This window comes from Cardiocondyla obscurior, linkage group LG21, assembly GCF_019399895.1.
Source record: "Cardiocondyla obscurior isolate alpha-2009 linkage group LG21, Cobs3.1, whole genome shotgun sequence".
Lineage (NCBI taxonomy): Eukaryota > Metazoa > Arthropoda > Insecta > Hymenoptera > Formicidae > Cardiocondyla > Cardiocondyla obscurior.
In genome coordinates this window covers 2,961,025-2,982,316 of record NC_091884.1, presented here as the reverse complement: position 1 = coordinate 2,982,316, position 21,292 = coordinate 2,961,025, and the positions used below count along the sequence as shown (strand labels likewise).

The window sequence follows — 21,292 nt, the reverse complement described above, 5'->3', positions numbered from 1 at the left end:
TATTCGCGCTATCATTTGTGGTCCATCAAATTGCGGCAAAACTAATGTATTAATAAGTCTGTTGGAAAGTCCGCATGGTATACGATTTGAAAACGTTTATGTATACTCGAAATCGTTGCAACAACCAAAATATCAGTATTTGAAAAAGATATTGGCGCCAATAGAAGAAATTAATTATTTCACATTTTCAAATAATATTGATGTTGTTCCACGAAGCGAAGCACTTCCGAATTCTATATTTATTTTTGATGACATAGCATGTGATAAGCAGGATGCGGTAAGAGAATACTTTGCAATGGGGCGACACGCGAACGTTGACAGTTTTTATCTTTGTCAAACGTATGCGAAAATACCGAAGCATCTTATACGTGACAATACGAATTTTTTAATTCTATTTAAACAAGATGGTACAAATATGAAACATATATATAATGATCATGTTAACACTGATATGTCATTTGAAAATTTTTGTAAATTGTGTCAAATATGTTGGCAACAAAAGTATGGATTTGTTGTGATTGATAAGGACAGTGCTATTTCAAACGGTCGCTATAGAAAGGGATTTAACGACTTCGTGGTATCCTAATGTGATCAGTCGTTGTCGATACACCGATTGATAACTGTCAAGCTCGATATGAATAACAACAGTGAACTTAAAAATCGGGAGATAATTGCGAAGAAAATTGCTCAAACGAGCGATTTGATTCGTAAAAAGTATCATGCTATGAAGACGGGAAAAATGGAAGAAGATATCGCGATGGAACGACATTTTAAACCCATCGTTGAGCCTCTTAAACAGATTGTAGAAAACACCGTTGGAAACAACGAAGTTGAATCAGCCATATCAAAGAACGAATCGTATTTTCAAGAAAAAAAAGATGTGTTAACGCCGAAACAAAAACGATTAATTACAGCATCTCCAATATCATTACCTGAAGAAAAAGAAGAAAGTAGATTGACACCAAAACGGAATCGATCAAGAGGCACGGTAGTGCCTCGCGCCAAGTATAGGCGCAGCGAGGCACTATCGTGCCTCTATTACGCGAGACGACGTTTTGAGAAATCCGTAGATTACCGGATCTCAATAACGGCTTAACCAATCGCTTTCTTAATAGGCATATTGCATTGATTATGGTCGACTTATATAATAAAAGTCTTTTTATTATTTCGCTGCGTGGTCTATAAATAAAGATATCGCGATTATAATTTTGGTTACAAGAGTAAAATTATTAAGATTCTCCGTCGTCATTTTTACGTCTCAAAAAATGTCCCTTTCGTTTTCGCGTCGCTAGATGGTGCGGATTGATTTATCGACAGTTTGATAATATTATCGACTTTGTTGATTGACGTGTGAGGTTAGTGATCCGCAGTGATCCGTTAATTAAGGTAAGTGTGACTAATATTATTTAAATGTTATTTATAGTATATATATTATATTATATCAAATATAATTTAAATGTTATTATTAATAATCTTATATTTCAGAGATGGCTCAAATTCTTAAAGAAGGTAAAAATTAATGGTTAAATAGCGAGGTAATTATCAAAAATTTGTTTGTCAAATCTGTAACAAAATATATTTTATGATTAGGTTTCTTGTCTGATGGCTGCGTTTCGAAAAGGTCATATTAAGGTATTGAAATGGATGGATGGTAAATCACGTAACGCAATTTCCAAGTGATCAAGAAATGACAAGATCTTGATAGCGTTACCAGTGCAGGATCGGTATCAACAACTTCGATTACAACCACTAGGACATCCACCAATATTAATTCCGATTGAAAATTGAAAGGTCAATTAGTTTTTGAAACTTCCTTGAGGCATCCTGCTGATAGAGAAGATTTTGAAGCGACTGGTAATGAAACTTATGTTCCTGGCTAAGGAAAAAAGTCTTATAATAATCAATACGATGGAGATACTTTAAACACATCATCGAAAACGAGTAATACCAGCCCCAAACAAAGTGGAAAGCGTGAAGAAGGATGGAAAGAAGTTGTACGAATGTAAGATACATGTTCTTGAAAAAAGTTTTTCAATTAATAATATTTACGGCTATCTAATGTAATTGTGGTTTACAGGGGACAGTCTGATGATTCGGGAAGATTTATGAATTCACGGTTTCGTTCTAAAAAAGTGTCCGTTCCCACAAATGCTATCAGCCGAGTAATAGGCAGAGGTGGCAGTCATATAAATGCTATTCGTGGTGCTACGGGTGCGTACATCGAAGTAGAAAATTGGTAACATATATAGCATCATTTTTATAGGCAAATTCTCAAATAAAAAAATTTACTGAAAAAATTAAGCAATTCGAAGAAACGGATAAAACTGCAAAGGTAATGTTTTTTTTAAATAATTACAATTTATTGTTATATTAAGATTGTAAAGAAATGTGACAATTAAAAATACTTTATTCCAGAATTTCACTTTGTTATTAGAACAAGAACAAATTCAGTGGAAATCTTTGGAAAATAAACTTATGAAACAGATTGAAGAGAAAAAAAAACGATGTAAAGCTGAAGATTGAGTTTAATTAATGCAATTCTTTATGGAATAATTTCATAATTTGCTCAGGCAGGCCTGATAAATAATCGTAATTGTTGTGGAATTGTAACAGAGAATTTTAATTTATGTATAATTTATTTGATTTTCTAATTATTGTGTAAATAATGTTTGCTTTCTCCGATTCGTAAAGCTCTAGCTTTATTTTATGCATCGGTTGTAATCTCACAAAATTAGTGTTTTCCTTTTACATTTTTCTCCTACTATTATCATATTTGCACATGTGACTATATCGTGATAAGATAAAACAAAGCGAGAAAATGAAATTATTTCATACATGTGTTTTGCAAATAAAGATCTATTCAAAAGAGAAATTTTATAGTAAGAAAAATAAACTTATTAATATTAATATTTATGGAATAGATTTTATAAATAAAAGTTTCTTTATAAGTAAATCTATTAGCATTTTTCCAGTAGAGCTGATGATCAATACTTATGACAAATAATAATCTTAATTATATTATTATGATTTTATTTAAGCTTTCACATATTCTTTTTATATTGCTGATTGTAAAATAATGTTTTTAGGATTGCTGGCCAAGACGAGATTATTGGAACAGCAACAAAAAACTATAGAAAAGATTAAAGCAGAAGAAAAGCGATCTCATTGGAAGGGCAAGGAATTGCTGGCCAAGACGAGATTATTGGAACAGCAACAAAAAACTATAGAAAAGTTGAAAGCAGAAGAAAAGCGATCTCATTGGAAGGGCAAGGAAAATGTAGTACATTCAACACCTATTTCTTCTCCGCATAAAACATTAACGCCATTAAAAGATACTCAAATTTATATCTGTAAAGAATATTGCTAAGAATGTTTATGTTTAATTTTTTTAAATATGTATTATTAGTATTTTTATTGATTTTTCTGATTATCGTTAATACATGTATTTGTTTTACACAGGTTACTAAAACAAAAAATAAAGAAATAGAGGAGGTAAAACAAATTTCCTCCAAAAAAATTGAAGAAGAAACTGAACAAATAATGAAGCATGCTTAGAAACTGATCAATAAAGCTGAAACTGATAAACAAGGTGCACTAATAGCATATTGTACCGAGAGTACAGAGCAGGTGAAAAAAACGATTATCGAATGCGATGCTAAAGTCTTTGTGAAAGTTTTTAAACATTCAAACACATTCATACTTTTACAATATTAATTTATGTAATTTATTCTGTAGATATATATATATATATTTTTTTTTTAAATCTATATTTTGTTTATTACTTTTCTCTATACGTTTCTAATTTATTCAACTTATACGTACTCTTTGTGATACTTGAAAAAATTTTGGGTTTAAAAAAATATAAATAATATGTTAGAATAAAATGTGTTTCAGGTCAACGCTATGGTCGAAGAAGTGCGAAATACCGTGGAAAAGAAGATACGGCTTGCTAACGGCAGATATAAAACGTGTTTGGTTCGTATAGAGGTAGAGCGGGTTGCATTAGATGAAAAGCTTGCACAAAGAATTATTATTATGTTATAATTTGTGACTTTCAGACGAGTTTTAGTTAAAGTTTACAACTCGAATTGGATAAAACAGAAAGCGAATTAGCGAAAAAAAAATAAGAATTGAGAACTTTAAAAGATCACATTAGAGCAGAAGCAGCTGAAATGGTTAGTAAGAAAAAAGGATTTGATAATATAAAATCAATCTTTGAGACAAAGATCGATTGAAGTGTCCAGGCGCTTGCGGCGACTCGATACTAATAATAATCGGTAAGCTCGCGAGAGAGAGAACAAATAAAGACAATTTGCAAGGTAAAATAGCGAAGACTAATTTAGCTTAACGTGCTCCGTGCAGGAGCTTGAATTTACACATATTTGTATTTTTTAGCATGCTGTTCGGAAAAAAGAAACATGTAGATGTGCAGTTTTATACTGAAGTCGGCGAAATTACTACAGATTTATGTAGGTAAACATCAACACATGCATGATCGCGACGATCTCGCAGCTGAACAATCGGAACGAGAACTAAGACATAAATTAAAAACTGCTTTTAAAATACTAATAATAAGGGTAATAATAATAAAATAAATGAAAAGGAATCAGTTATGTAATAATTTATTACTAATAATAAGGGTAATAATAATATTTACATAAAACTGTGTGCACTACGTGATAAGACAAAAATTAAGTACATATACATATTTTATTTGAAATAATATCGATATACTTGTTAAAAAAGTTATTAATAATTGATGATAACGAATGTCTTCGGGCTATAATATTCAAACTTGAATTTTTCTTTTTTAACAGAATTTATAAAAAGGTTTTCAATTTTATATTAGAGCTATCTTCTTTTTATTTGGCAAATCAACACATGTACATACGTGCACTCTGTTATCTCTTATTTAAATACCGAAATACGTATTATCGTCTTGAATATTTTAGATAAAAAGATTAACATAAATTGTTGGTAATCGCGAATAATATTTTTTCGATTATTTAAGATACCGACCCGCATATATGTCATTAACATGACCAAATTGTCGTCACGATGTATCGTCGCGGGGACTCAATGAGAGCATTTGAAGGCTTTTATGAAACAGAGGCGTGCCACTTGTCGTTACTTTTGCAAGAGTAGAGGATCGTGCACAGATTCCTGCGGTCCATAAAATTCTGCTCGAAGAACAGTCATGCAGTATTTGACGTGACGCTAACTGATTAACATACATTTGGATGCGCAAAGTATATCAGAATATATTTAAACGAGAGGCTGGAGAAGTCTGCCGTAGGATGAATTCATTACAAATAACGGTATAAAAATTCATTTAAAGATTCGGTGGCAGCCGGATCCAACACAAGTGGAATCTGTATTTCCTTGATAACATCTAAAGTATCTATTGAAATATCGTGTAAAAATTAGTAATAGTGATGTTTAGAAGTGAATAATTTTTAACCATCAAATATTAATTTAAAAAGAAAGGACAAAGATGGACAAGAGTAAGTAAAATGGGGTTCTAATATTGTATACAAGTTTTGTTTGTTTATTTAGAATATTACAACTAATTTACCATCGTAAAGAAAGAACCGTTTAGTTCTGTAATTTGTAATAGAGTCTTGTTATAAAGTCTTGTTTAAAGAATTTAATTTGTATTTTTTTAAAAAATCATATTTAATATTTCAGAAAAGGAGTTAATTAAATGTCGAGACGTTTTATGGCTCTTAGTTCTTTGCGGTTTTGCCATCAATTACATGTTACGATTAAATTTGAATCTCACTATTGTTGCAATGGTAATACCGTATCCGAAACCCGCAGCTGTTGCGCAGTGCAATGAGGAAAACAATGCATCAACCGTTGACATTTGGATTAACGAAACATCTTGGGATGATAATACTTCTTTCGTAAACGTCACGGTATCCTGATTGTGAATAAAATTAATGAGACGTGCGTTTCGTATACAATATCAGATTTAACTTTTGGTTGTGAAAGAGCAGCGCCTTTTCTTTCAACATTTCTTATTTCACAATTTTGTTTAGTATGAAGATCGATTTGCTTGGAACGAGTACGAACAAGGACTAATATTGGGAGCCTATTACTAATTACACTGGATATCGCAGCTTCCTGGTGGTCTAATAAAATAAATGAAAAGGGTGTTAACCTGCAATAAAATGTTATATTAGATTAGAAATATTTATACAATGCATAATTAAAAAAAATGTCTAATTAAATTAATAATATTTTGTTTTCTTACCTATCAATGTTTAATAGAAATATAACGTTTGGTTATGTGTGGTACCGGCACCGTGGCCACGTCCGCGGCCACGTCCGCGACCACGGCCCCGGCCCCTATTCCGTCCTCCTTTTTGCCATCTAGGAGCTGAAAAGTAATAAAATGAAATTATTGATATATTGCTTATTATATTGATATATATTATATTGTATATTTATTTACGTCTTTTTAATTTTGCTTCCAGTTCTTGGATTTTTTTTAATAAATAATTTGTTGTTTCGGCGGATGGTATGGCGGCCTCTTCTTGTAATAATGAATGAGCGCTTTGGACCGTCTCCTTGGGACGAGGAGGCGGCTGCTGTTGGGCAGCCGTCTCCTTGGGACGAGGAGGCGGCTGCTGTTGGGCAGCCGTCTCCTTGGGACGAGGAGGCTGCTGCTGTTGGGCAGCCGTCTTCTTGGGACGAGGAGGCGGCTGCTGGTTCTTTTCTACTTCTTCCATGTGGCTAAAAAAAATATGTGTGTGTGTGTGTGTGTGTGTGTGTGTGTGTGTGTGCGCGCGCGCGCGTGTGTGTGTGTGTGTGTGTGTGTGTGTGTGTGTGTGTGTGTTAATTAATTAATTCTTACCTTCGGAAATTCTCAAAATAATTTTGTTCGATTTCTTCAAAATCAATATCTGGTTCGTCGTTCGCCATTTTGCTTCAATAATGTCGATAGCAGAAGTTGGAGGGAAAGATATAAAAGCCGATCGCGATTTTGTGTGAGTTTACAATAATTGCGTTAAAATGCGTTTGTCGCATTTATATTGTAAATGTTCACAATTAATGATTGTTATTTATTCTTTTTTGTAGTTCTCGCTTCTGATTGGCTGAATCGCTTCTAATTTTCTGAATTAACTAAAAATTACGCTTAAAGCATTTCAATTGTAAATTTTTGCAATTAATGATTGTTAATTATTTTTGTTTTCGCTTTCTTGTACTCTTTCCGCTTCAAATTGGCAGAATCTCTTTTGATTGGCTGAATTAACCAAAAAACGCGCTTGTAGCATTTTGGTTGTAAATTTTCGCAATTAATTTTTGCAATTAATAATTGTTAATTATTCTCTTTCGCTTTCTTAAACTTTTTATTCTCTCTCGCTTTTGATTGGCTGAATCAGCCAAAAATGCGCTAGTAGCATTTTGATTGTAAAGTTTTGCAATTAATGATTGTTAATTATTTTTTTCGCTTTCTTGTACTCTTTCCGCTTCTGATTGGCAGAATCTCTTTTTTGGCTGAATTAACCAAAACGCGCTTGTAGCATTTCGGTTGTAAATTTTTGCAATTAATTTTTGCAATTAATAATTTTAATGATTGTTAATTATTTTCTTTTCTTCTGATTGGCTGAATCCCTTCTGATTGGCTGAATTAATCAAAAAACGCGCTTGCAGCATTTTGGTTGTAAATTTACGCAATTAATTAATGATTGTTAATTATTCTCTTTCGCTTTCTTGAACTTTTATTCTCTTTTGCTTTTTGTACTTTTCTCGCTATTGATTGGCTGAATCAGCCAAAAATGCGCTAGTAGCATTTTGATTGTAAAGTTTTGCAATTAATGATTGTTAATTATTTTCTTTCGCTTTCTTGTACACTTTCCGCTTCTGATTGGCAGAATCTCTTTTTATTGGTCTTGTTAACAGTTATTTATTCTCTATCGCTTTCTTGTTCTCTTTCTGCTTCTGATTGACTAAATCGCTTCTAATTGGTTGATTAATAAAAAAAACGCGCTTGTAGCATTTCGGTTGTAAATTTACGCAATTAATGATTGTTATTTATTTTCTTTCTCTCGACGGGCCGGCACATTCGCCATTTTGAAATGGAGGGAATTGAGATCAGAATAACAAAAAACGATTGCGTTGTATGGGTGAGTTTATAACAAGTTGTAGTAGTAACGGTGAGTTTCGTAACGTATATTTACATAGTTTATGACAGCTGTCACTACAGCGAGAGTGAAATATTGTTTATGTTGTGGTTTTGTGATAGATCGCGTATAATTTTAACATTGACTGTGTAGATTGGGCTTAGGACTGTTCGTCGTGCATATAGTGATAACCAGGGTAAGATACGTTTTCGCTTTTTCCTGCAATCTTCGCTTATTTTTTCGCTATGACTGTTATCTCTTCTCGGTTGCTTTCTTGTACTTTTCTCGGTTCTGCTTGGTTGAATCAGCAAAAAAACGCGTTTGTAGCATGTCGATTTTAAATTTACGCAATTAAAGATTCGTTTTTTGTTGATTTATCTATTCTCTATCTTGTTAATTATTTTCTATCGCTTTCTTGTACTTTTCGCGCTTCTGATTGGTTGAATCGCTTTTGATTGGCTGAATTAACTAAAAAATGCGCTTGTAGCATTGCAATTAATGACTATTATCTATTTTCTATCACTTTCTTGTATTTTTCGCGTTTTTGATTGGCTGAATCGCTTCTAATTGGCTGAATTAACCAAAAAACGCGCTTGTAGCATTTCGGTTGTAAATTTACGCAATTAATGATTGTTATGTATTTTCTTTCGTTTCTTGTCGACTGTTATCTATTCTCTATTGCTTTCTTGTACTTTTTGCGCTTCTGATTGGCTGAATCGTTTCTGATTGGCTGAATTAATCAAAAAACGCGGTTGTAGCATTTCGGTTGTAAATTTACGCAATTAATGATTATTATCTATTCTTTATCAGTTTCTTGTATTTTTCGCGCTTCTGATTGGCTGAATAGCTTCTGATTGGCTGAATTAATTAACTAAGAAACGCGCTTGTAGCATTTCGGTTGTAATTAATTACTATTATCTATTTTTTATCATTTCTTGTATTTTTCGCGCTTCTGATTGGCTGAATCGCTTCTGTTTGGCTGAATTAACTAAAAAACGCGCTTGTAGCATTTTGGTTGTAAATTAATGACTATTATCTATTCTTTATCACTTTCTTGTATTTTTCGCGCTCCTGATTGGCTGATTAATGACTATTATCTATTTTCTATCACTTTCTTGTATTTTTTGCGTTTCTGATTGACTGAATTAATCAGAAAACGCGGTTGTAGCATTTTGGTTGTAAATTTACGCAATTAATGATTGTTATGTATTTTCTTTCGTTTCTTGTTGACTGTTATCTATTCTCTATCGCTTTCTTGTACTTTTCGCGCTTCTAATTGGCTGAATTGTTTCTGATTGGCTGAATTAACTAAAAAACGCGCTTGTAGCATTTCGGTTGTAAATTTACGCAATTAATGATTGTTATGTATTTTCTTTCGTTTCTTGTCGACTGTTATCTATTCTCTATTGCTTTCTTGTACTTTTTGCGCTTCTGATTGGCTGAATCGTTTCTGATTGGCTGAATTAATCAAAAAACGCGGTTGTAGCATTTCGGTTGTAAATTTACGCAATTAATGATTATTATCTATTCTTTATCAGTTTCTTGTATTTTTCGCGCTTCTGATTGGCTGAATAGCTTCTGATTGGCTGAATTAATTAACTAAGAAACGCGCTTGTAGCATTTCGGTTGTAATTAATTACTATTATCTATTTTTTATCATTTCTTGTATTTTTCGCGCTTCTGATTGGCTGAATCGCTTCTGTTTGGCTGAATTAACTAAAAAACGCGCTTGTAGCATTTTGGTTGTAAATTAATGACTATTATCTATTCTTTATCACTTTCTTGTATTTTTCGCGCTCCTGATTGGCTGATTAATGACTATTATCTATTTTCTATCACTTTCTTGTATTTTTTGCGTTTCTGATTGACTGAATTAATCAGAAAACGCGGTTGTAGCATTTTGGTTGTAAATTTACGCAATTAATGATCCGTACGCTCTGTTTTTTTCGCGCTATCTGTTCTCTTTTTTCTGCGCTTTTCTTTTTGTCCGTACCCTTCGTTCTCTTTGTACGCTCTGTTCTTTTCGATGTTTCGATCTTTCCTCTTTATTTATTCTTTCCATACGTTCCGTTCTCTCCACACGTCACGTTTTTTACGTTAGAATGTAATTTCCTTTTCTTTTTTTCAGGTCTATTTGAAGGTCAGGTCGATTTGGAGGATTTTTTTAAATAAAAGCGGTTGTGCGCTTATAATCGTAGGCTGCTGTGCGCTTACATACGTAGGCTGCTGTGCGCTTACATACGTAGGCTGCTGTGCGCTTACATACGTAGGCTGCTGTGCGCTTACATACGTAGGCTGCTGTGCGCTTACATACGTAGGCTGCTGTGCGCTTACATACGTAGGCTGCTGTGCGCTTACATACGTAGGCTGCTGTGCGCTTACATACGTAGGCTGCTGTGCGCTTACATACGTAGGCTGCTGTGCGCTTACATACGTAGGCTGCTGTGCGCTTACATACGTAGGCTGCTGTGCGCTTACATACGTAGGCTGCTGTGCGCTTACATACGTAGGCTGCTGTGCGCTTACATACGTAGGCTGCTGTGCGCTTACATACGTAGGGTGCTGTGCGCTTACATACGTAGGCTGCTGTGCGCTTACATACGTAGGCTGCTGTGCGCTTACATACGTAGGCTGCTGTGCGCTTACATACGTAGGCTGCTGTGCGCTTACATACGTAGGCTGCTGTGCGCTTACATACGTAGGCTGCTGTGCGCTTACATACGTAGGCTGCTGTGCGCTTACATACGTAGGCTGCTGTGCGCTTACATACGTAGGCTGCTGTGCGCTTACATACGTAGGCTGCTGTGCGCTTACATACGTAGGCTGCTGTGCGCTTACATACGTAGGCTGCTGTGCGCTTACATACGTAGGCTGCTGTGCGCTTACATACGTAGGCTGCTGTGCGCTTACATACGTAGGCTGCTGTGCGCTTACATACGTAGGCTGCTGTGCGCTTACATACGTAGGCTGCTGTGCGCTTACATACGTAGGCTGCTGTGCGCTTACATACGTAGGCTGCTGTGCGCTTACATACGTAGGCTGCTGTGCGCTTACATACGTAGGCTGCTGTGCGCTTACATACGTAGGCTGCTGTGCGCCAAAAAATATAGACTGCATTTGCGTCAAAGAGTATAGGCCACATTTGCGCTAAAGAATATAGGCTGCAGTTGCGCCTAAGAATATAGGCTGCATTTGCGCCAAAGAATATAGGCTGCATTTGTATCCAAGAATATATACTTTATTTGCGCCAAAGAATATAGGCTACTTCTGTGCCAAAACATAGGGTATTTCCGTACCAAAGATTATACGTTGTATCTGCACCAAAGATCATAGTCTGCTTTTGTGCCAAAAAACACAGACCGTTGTGTGCCTGCACAAAACGATTGCTTTGTTGTTTATAAATACAAATTTGTAATATAAATAACATGTTTTCAAAACAAAAAAAAGTCATTTTACAACTTAAAGAAAAAGATGAAATTACTCGGGGAGATTGGTTAAGTGATGTCCATATGGATCATTTTAACAATCTGTTGGAAAACCATTCAGATTATAAACCTGTTTCAACGTGGCGGATACAATTACCACAAACAATAAATCCTGTCTCTCCGAACAAAAACATATACAAATATTATATAGTCAACAACATTGGGTATGTAGTTATTACAATACAAAACGTATATTTATTTATGATTCATTAAATTCAAACAATGTACATGAAGATCATTTAATAATGTTATCAAGGTTGTTTCCAACATATGATTTTCAAAAAAAGAATTCAATTATATTTCCTTCTGTTCAGAAACAACCAAATAGTGACGATTGCGGTGTTTTTGCCATAGCTTTCGCCGTGTCGTTATTATTCAATATAAAACCCGAGAAAGTAAAGTATGATTGGAGTAAAATGCGTTCGCATTTATTAAAAATTTTTGAAACTAATATGATAGAGCATTTTCCACAAGATTTGCAATGTGGCGTAACACAGAAAGTGTTACCATTAGCTGTAGTAAGAGCAAAAGAGTTAGACGCAACAAAGAAACGTATAAAACGACAATATGATAAGAAGCAATTACAAAAATTAAATAATATTAATAAAAATAAACAATGTCAGCAAGAAGACAATGTACATGATAATGACCAAGTGAATTATGCACAAAATTTAAAGAAATGTGCTAAAAAACGCTGTCAAAATTATGAAGATAAAAAAAATAAAGGTGCTGAAAAGCGGCGTAAATATGAAGAAGATTCGGTTAATAATATTGTTAAACAGAGAAAACCATGTGAACATAAGAGAAAAAATAAACGAGCTAAACAGAAAGAAGACTGTGAAAATAGTAACGAATATAAGCTTGCTAAACGGAGAGAAAATTATGCACAAAAAAGAAATTTATCGCTTAAAAAACAATGTCTATACATAAAAATAAAGAAAAAGAACATTTACGAAAACGAATATTTTATTTTTTCAATTCAGAGCATGTGCAAAAAAAACAAAAAGCGTTCTACAGGTTGCACTCAGAGCGTAAGTGGCTTTATAATAAGCAATACTACCAGAAAAAAATATTAGAGTACACAGTTGCAGTGGAAAAGTGTAATCCTGTCAAAAATATTTTAAAAAATATGCAAAATTTAGATCCACAAATTATTTAAGAACTCATAATTCTTTTGAGACATATGTGATACATATTTTATACAAACAAGGTATTACTAATAGTAATAAATCTTATATTGAAAAAAGATTGAAAGCAGAACAAATTGTTCGGTGGTGTTTCAATATTAGAGATACTTTTGTTCGTGATATGTATAAAATATTAGCTAAACTCAAAAATAGATCTGAAACTTGTTTGTCTGTTGCTGCAGAATGTATTACAGTTGATGACAAAATAAGTGCATTTTGTGGTATATCTAGACATACAGCTTCGTCTGAAAATTATTTCGTTGATTCGACGTATTGTGATATTAATTCATCCAAAGTTAATGTAACGGAACCTTTAATGTTAAACACGAGAGGACAAATCGTTAATACGTTACCTTTGGTAGAAGCTCGAGCAAAAAATCGTGGTTATGCGGTACTTTATGTAAAGTTAATGATCCGCTTCTAATCGAACGATATCAAAAATTGTTAGAAGCTATAAATGAATGTACTTTGAGGAAAATTCCGGAACTAATGCAAAGAATTTACGATTGCACTGTAACAATTTTTTACAAAAATTTAGAAAATGCTAAAAAGGGTCACGCACATAGCTGTTACATTAATTTAAATCTTTGTAAAGCTATGTTTATTCCAGTTCAATTATTATCACCGCATTTCCCAAAAGTGAGATATATTAGACGTATGCTTTACCAACTATATAGCTCTTATCAAAAAATGTTACAGTTGGACGAAGCATTAACTTGTGGTGAAGTTGATAAACTACAGGAAATTATACGTTCAGCACAAGAATTAGCGGATATATACAAGCATCAGCAAAGTGATACAATTATGAGTGATGATGATGTTATTTCAAAATATCAAAATGCGTTTAAAGCTTTGAAGAAACGTTCTTTTGATACACCACGATATATTTGTATATCGTGTGAAAGACTTTGTTACAAGAAAAATATTTCAAAAGTTAATAATAATAAAGTTCAAACACGTAGAAGTAATCCAATTTGGAACGATTTAATGGCATATGTAAATCAACAAAAAATTAATCCTGAATACATATGTCATTATTGTGATAAGAAATTTCGTAGCGGACTGTTACCTGCTTATTGTATTCTAAATAATTTATTCGCAAATGATGTACCGGAGTGTATATCTTCTCTTAATGAATTTGAGAAAATACTTATACAGAGAGCTAAAGCTTTTCAGACTGTAGTTAAAATGGGAACAGTTTTTCATAAGGTAATTCCAGAAAGACAAAAAATACAAAAAGTTAAAGGTTCAACTTTTCACTTACCAATTCCTTTAGAAGAAACTTTTAATAAATTATGTTCAAAAATTGATCCAATAAATTTAAATCACGAATTATGTATCTTAGTTAGAAATATTCCAACTAAATCAAAAATTATTTGGGAAGATTTAGTGGATTTAAAAAAAATATATCAAGCTTTAAAATGGTTGAAAGTTCATAACTTTTTATATTCTGGCATTGTACTGCCCATAACACATGTTCAATTAAATTTAGGAAGTCTTAATAACGTAGAATTTCAGGCACAAGAAACAAAAAATGATGCAGAAGCTCCATTTAATGAAGAAAATGTTTTAAATAATTCCAATTTGCAAACGCAAAAGATGACAGATGATGAAGTTCAATTACATCAGCGCAAGGCTATGTTGACTCAAAAAGATGACAATGAGAGTTACTACGAGCAATATACTATATATCCATTATATGAAAAAAAAGAAAATAAAACTGCAACTGCTTTGTATCAAATGTTAAAAATTCAAGATGTACCTTTGGATAATCGTGAAAAGAATTTGGATTTGATGTGTTTTCCAGATTTATATCCATTCGGTAAAAATGGACAATATGATGAAAAAAGACCAAACAAACTTGAAGAACATGAATTTATTAAATGTCGTTTGATGTCTAAGCATCCACAATTTAGACTGAATCAACAATACTTATTTTATTTGTTAAATAGAGCAAATATTCGTCAGTTAAGTCGTGGAATTTATCATAAAATGAATATAATTGATCCACGAAGCCGTTATACGGCTGCGGAATATTTAGAAGCTATGTCGAAAGAACTGTTGGAGTCCAATTTAAATACTATATTTTCCGTACTTCGAAATACAGAGCAATATTGGCGTCGACCAAGAAGCGATTTAGATTGTATGGCTCGACACTACGGACCTGCAACATGGTTCTTAACGTTAAGTCCTAGTGAATGGTTATGGGACGATTTAGGTGAATATATTCGTGAAGTTAATGGATGGCAAGATTCTTCGTTGAGTACTAGTGTACTTGTTGCTAAAGATCCTGTATCAACGTCGAGATTTCTTGATAATAAATTTCGAGCGATGATAGATTTTATTTGTTCGAAAGATTTTCCGATCGGAGAAGTAACGCACTATTTTTGGCGACGAGAATATCAAAGTAGAGGCATACAACATTTTCATTTATTAATTTGGATAAAAAATCCACCAATTTTTGGAGAATCTTCTGTAGAAGAAGTTTTAAAATTTATTTCGCAATACATTAGCTGCAAAAAGCCAGATAAAAATATTGCACCATTATTGTACGGTCGTGTTGATAAACATCAACGACACAGACATAATGATTATTGTTTACGATCGAAAAAAGTAGGACGAAAAGTTATTCGTAGGTGTCGTTTTGGATTTCCACGACCTGTTACTGAAACATTGTATATGAGAGATGTAGCAACTGCAATAGCAGGTAGAAAGCAATTGAAACATAAAAGTAGATTGTATGATCTTCCTAGAACAGAAGATGAAGTTGATATTAATGATTATAATCCCGTGCTTCTTACTGCATGGGAAGGAAATATGGATATACAATTTATTGGTGAAAAGTCGACCTTGCTTACATGGTATGTTACTAAGTATGTAAATAAAGCGGGTAAAAGTGAGTTATCTAACTTCGATCTTGAGAGTTTTAAAAATAATAAAAATAAATCATTGGCCAGTGTTCTGTGGAATTATGGTTTACGATCTATAACTAATAGGGAATGTGGAGCTCTTGAAGCTGCAGATACATTAATGAGTATTCCTTTATATGGAACTGATCGTAATACTACTATTAAATGGTTGAACGTTAATCGTATACGACAGAAAAAATTAAAAAGTCGTAAAGAGATTGAAGCTCTAGATGAAGAATCCACAGATTTATTTTGTCCGGCTTTAGTAGATGATTATTATCCAAATAGAGTGGAAAAATTGGAATCAGTGTCTCTTTACGAGTTTGCAAAGTGGTATGATGTCACGACAACGGAGCCAAAGAATAAATTAATTGAATATTATAAAATAGATAATAAACATTTTCTTAAACGACGACGATGTGCATGTCTTATTAATCACTATAAATACAATGTTGAAACACAGCCCGAAGATTACTTCTTTTCTTTACTGCTTATGTTTAAACCATGGCGAAATTTAAACGATCTTAAAGATAATTGTGACACTTATGCAGAAGCATTTGAAAAAGCAAAATTACATCTTACAGGGGCATTGCAATATCATGAAAAAGTACAAGAATTGCAAAAAGCATTTGAAAATGCAAAACAGTTGGTTCAGCAAGTTGATGAAGAATTACAACAAAAGAATGTGTCTCAGGATGATCCTGATAATCCGATTGGTATTCAAAATATAGAAGCTGGTGAAGCGATGCAAGATTTTAGAGATCTTGGTGAGAAAATAGATAATATCGATGTTTCAGAAATGATAGCAAAATTAAATGCGGATCAACTAAGAGTATTTGATAGAGTCATTGATACGGTAAGGTCGAAAGATTCGATATTACGTTTATATGTTAGTGGAGAAGGTGGAACTGGAAAAAGTTTCTTAATTAAAACGATTAAATGTTGGATTAAACATAATCTCAACAAAGATACCGCTTTAGCAGCACCTACTGGTATAGCAGCGTTTAACATTGATGGTTTGACTGTTCACAGATTACTTCAATTACCTGTTGAACATGGTCAGACTTCAAAGTATAAACCATTGTCTAATCATGTATTAAAAGTTTTACGAAGTGAACTTAAAGAAGTTGTTCTCTTTGTAATTGATGAAGTGTCAATGATATCAAATTTGGTTTTAATGTATATACATTTTCGATTGACAGAAATATTTGATACAAATGACGTTGAAGATGGTTGGTTCGGTAAAAAACACATTCTTTTATTTGGCGATTTACTTCAATTGCCTCCTGTACGTGAAGATTGTATTTTTGCGCAATTATCAAATGATAAAATTAACAAATGCATTGGTTCTATAACTGCTATTAATTTGTGGTCTACGTTATTTCATTACGATGAATTGACGATTAATATGCGTCAGCGAGAAGACGATACATATAGGCAATTGTTGTCAAGAATTCGTATTGGTACATTGACAACGACTGATCGTGTCGTACTTGAAAATAGAAAAATAATTTTTAAAGGTGATTCTTTGGAATCCAGATTAAAGGAATTATGCGATTTTATTAATAAGTGTTCATCGGACGCTGTTTGTCTACTACCTGCACGTCATATGTGTGACGCTCTCAATACAGCTATGTTAAGTCGCATTGATTCAAAAGAGATATTACTAATTGCTGAAGATACAATTGACTGTACTTCATATTTAAAAAAAAAAGTATTAAAAGTATTATCGAATAATGACGATGATAATTCTAAAACTGCTGGACTTTCAAAAGAAATTGTAATTAAAATTGGAGCAAAAGTTATGATAAGGCGTAATATCGATGCTACATTGGGTCTGGTGAACGGTACAATAGCTACAGTAGTTTCAGTTGTACGAGATATATCTACTGATTGTGTGGAAAAAATTAAATTGCTTTTACCTTCAGGATTAGAATATTTGATAGAAAGAGTAAACGTTAAATTTGAAGTGGTGGATAAAGCATTTGTTGTAAGAAAACAATTTCCACTGTGTCTGAGTTATGGAATAACTATTCATAAAAGTCAAGGATTGAGTTTACAGACTGCTGTTATTGATATAGGCAATTCTATATTTAATTGTGGTCAATCTTACGTTGCATTGTCTCGAGTAACAACTGTGGAAGGATTGCATTTGATTAACTTTGATCCTTCCAAAGTGACAGCTGACGAAAAAGCTATTGACGAGTACAATCGACTAAAATATAAGTACAAACCAGAGGCAGAAATAATTACTATGCAAAAGGAACGTCGTATCAAAGTGAAAGATATTCTATGGATACAATCTAAACTAGTCGAAGCCGTTCAAGAGAATGGTCAGCAAAATCAAATGTTACAAATAAATACCACTTGGGTTTTACGTGGTTTTGAAAATACAGAAAATGTTGTATGTTACGCTAATACGGTTATACAATGTCTATTTCATTTAAGTCCTATTAGAAAGCAACTGCTTAATTGTGATAAATCAAATATTCTACGTATGTTAATGCATAGGTATGAATATGGAATGAGTAATTTAAATACATATGATGTTCGACAAGATTTAGGAGAATCGTTTTCGATGAATATAAAACTAGATGGAATCAAGTTTTTAACAACTTTGTGTACAAGGTACGAGTGTATAAGAGAGTCAGTAGAGCATGAAATAACTTCTACTATTCGATGTGTTACGTGTCAATATACAAAAACAATTAGTTCTAATAATTTATTTATTTCGATACCTATTATTAATTTTAACAAACAGAGCTATAATCTACAAGATTTATTTAATGTTACATACTCTCATTGGTATCAAACTGATAACGGATTTTGTGATAATTGTACAGGAAATAGTGTATTGTTTAAAAAAGAATTAACGTTGACAAAAGATATAATTATTATTCATTTTGCAATATTTTCGTTAAAAAACGAAAAAATCGTAAAAGCAAAACGTAGATGTAATATATCTCAGATTCCAACGGCTACAGTATTAATAGCTGAAAAATCATATAAAGTTATGAATGCTATATTTCATTTTGGTTCAAGTATTGAAGAAGGAAATTATAGAAGTATTTGTAGACAATCTAATAGTTGGATTGAAATAGATAATGAGCGAATTAAAAAAAGACAATGGCCCAGAGGTGCTAAAGATCTTTATATACTTTTTTTACAAAAGATTGATAAAAAATAAATTTATTTAACAAATTGCAAGCATGGACCAATAAGTTATTAAATTAAAAAAATAAAATAAAATCTGATTGATAGTTAGTTTAGACATTTATGAAAATTTTGCTAAAAAAAAGAATCTCAATAGCTCTGAATAAGAAACCTTGCGTAATGATTAATAACAATGATGGAATGAGAAAATATTAATATCTTTGAATAGGAAATTTTGCGAAATAATTAAAATATTGGTTACTGTACGCAGATAGAAGGCTGCTGTGCGCCGACAAAAGGTTGCTGAGCGCCTGAGACCATTATTTTTATGAAAACGTTACAGGTCTCAAATGTAACATTGCAACGGAGAGACGAAAAGTATTAATTTAGTGCGTCTCACAAAAATGGGCGTTGGTTTTAAATATTGGTTGCTGTGCGCAGACAGAAGGCTGCTGTGCGCCGACAAAAGGCTGCTGTGCGCCTGAGACCAATATTTTTATAAAAACGTTAGAGGTGTTAAATGTAACATTGCAACGGAGAGACGAAAAGTATTAATTTGGTGCGTCTCACGAGAATGGGCGTTGGATGGGGCCCATTCTATTATATATGTCAAAAATTTTCTGGAAAAAAATCAATCAATAATATACAAGCTTTAAACGGAACCTATTTAGAAAGCGATTGGTTGGATTGTTGTTAAAATCCGAAAATCTCAAGATAGCTAAGAATAAATGACATGTAGTGTAATAACATGGTTAGTTTTGCTGCATGTTATATGTAAAACGCAAAATACTAACGTGTCTCTATTGATATAACCCCTCAACATTACTCTTCCCAAAATAAAACAGAATGTGTATTTTAACCAAAAATAATACTCCCAAAAATAATTTCTCCAAAAAAATTTTCCCCCAAAAAAATCCACAAAAAAACTACAAAATGACTAAAAAAAAATTTTAACAAAATAGAACGTAAAATGTGTACATTAATATTGTTGATTATAAACTACAAAATGAATGAAATCTCCTCAAAATTACCTTTTTAAAAAAAGGTATAAAAAGCGCCAAGTATAAGCGCGCGAAAAGCATTCTCGACAAACTTTTTAAGTAAAATCAAGACTCTTCCAAAAAAAGACTTCTCCAAAATCAAGATTCCCTCAAACAAAGATTTCCCAAAAGAACCCCCCTAAAAAAACTCCGAAAACCAAAACTCCTCTCAAAAAAAGACTTCTCCAAAAAAATAATTCTCAAAAAAACTCCTACAAAAAGACTACAAAAAAAAGACTCCTCCAAAATAGAACATAAAATGTGTACATTAATATCAAATACTCTCTATAAAAATAATGAGATCAAATAATTGCGCCAAGAACCTAAAGAAACTAGAAAATTATATTTAAGCAAAATCAAGACTCCCCCAAAAAAGACTTTCATCAATCAATATCAAATATTCTTTATAAAAATAATGAGATCAAATAATAGCGCCAAGAACCTGAAGGAGCTAGAAAATTTTAGAAATTACAAACCCATGTGAAACCGTAAAACGTAGACCTAGGTTCGCCCCGATGATAAAACGTAATTAACATTATAAACCCATGTGGAACCGTAAAAACGTAGATCTAGGTTCGCCTCGATATGATATAACATGGTAATGTAAAGAAAGAAAATTATATTTAAGCAAAATCAAGACTCCCCCAAAAAAAGACTTTCATCAATCAATATCAAATATTCTTTATAAAAATAATGAGATCAAATAATAGCGCCAAGAACCTGAAGGAGCTAGAAAATTTTAGAAATAACAAACCCATGTGAAACCGTAAAACGTAGACCTAGGTTCGCCCCGATGATAAAACGTAATTAACATTATAAACCCATGTGGAACCGTAAAACGTAAACCTAGGTTCGCCCCGATATGATATAACATGGTAAAATGTAAAGAAAAAAAAACTTGGCGCTGCGAAACCAAATCTTTAAAATCGAAAAAAACAAAAAAAAAAAAAATTTGGCTCTATGGAACCAAATCTTTAAAATAAAAAAAAAAATATTGAATAGAAAATGTAAAAAAAAATAATAAAAGTAAAGAATTTTAATAAAAATATTAAAATTCAGCAATGCAACAAATTTTTTACCTCCTTAAAAAAAAGATGGAAAGAGGGTGAGGGAGAAAAAACAAGAAGGGTGATGACATAAAAAATATGTTTAATATAAAATAAAAATATATTGAAAATGCGCAATGCAGCAAATTTTTTGCCGTCCCACTTTTACAGACTGCGGACTGTCGGATGTATTATCTTAATATACATCCGGTGTGGTTACAAAAATCTGATGCATAGCACATCGTAAAAAGCAAAAAATTATAATTTGAAATTTTAAAGAATGTTTTTTTCGATTTTAAAGATTTGGTTTCGCAGCGCCAAGTTTTTTTTTTCTTTACATTTT

At 32.6% G+C, this 21,292-nt stretch overlaps 1 protein-coding gene across 7 annotated transcripts; it reads left to right on the top strand.

The window, feature by feature from the left end:
• Nucleotides 1-1,011: 1,011 nt before the first annotated feature.
• LOC139110641 (ribonuclease Y-like) lies at nt 1,012-6,384 on the top strand. Of its 7 annotated transcripts, none has more exons than XM_070670548.1 (10): nt 1,012-2,002; nt 2,078-2,332; nt 2,416-2,879; nt 3,087-3,277; nt 3,460-3,627; nt 3,895-4,319; nt 4,396-4,473; nt 5,012-5,504; nt 5,689-5,918; nt 6,042-6,383. In XM_070670548.1, exons 3-5 carry the CDS (start codon nt 2,819-2,821, stop codon nt 3,553-3,555), a joined length of 348 nt encoding a protein of 115 aa, XP_070526649.1. In that variant the 5' UTR covers nt 1,012-2,002; nt 2,078-2,332; nt 2,416-2,818; the 3' UTR covers nt 3,556-3,627; nt 3,895-4,319; nt 4,396-4,473; nt 5,012-5,504; nt 5,689-5,918; nt 6,042-6,383. The 7 variants fall into 7 exon arrangements, with proteins under 7 accessions (XP_070526649.1, XP_070526648.1, XP_070526647.1 ...); XM_070670547.1 differs by having other exon boundaries at nt 3,895-4,277; nt 6,042-6,382; XM_070670546.1 differs by having other exon boundaries at nt 3,895-4,473; nt 6,042-6,384.
• Nucleotides 6,385-21,292: the final 14,908 nt, after the last annotated feature.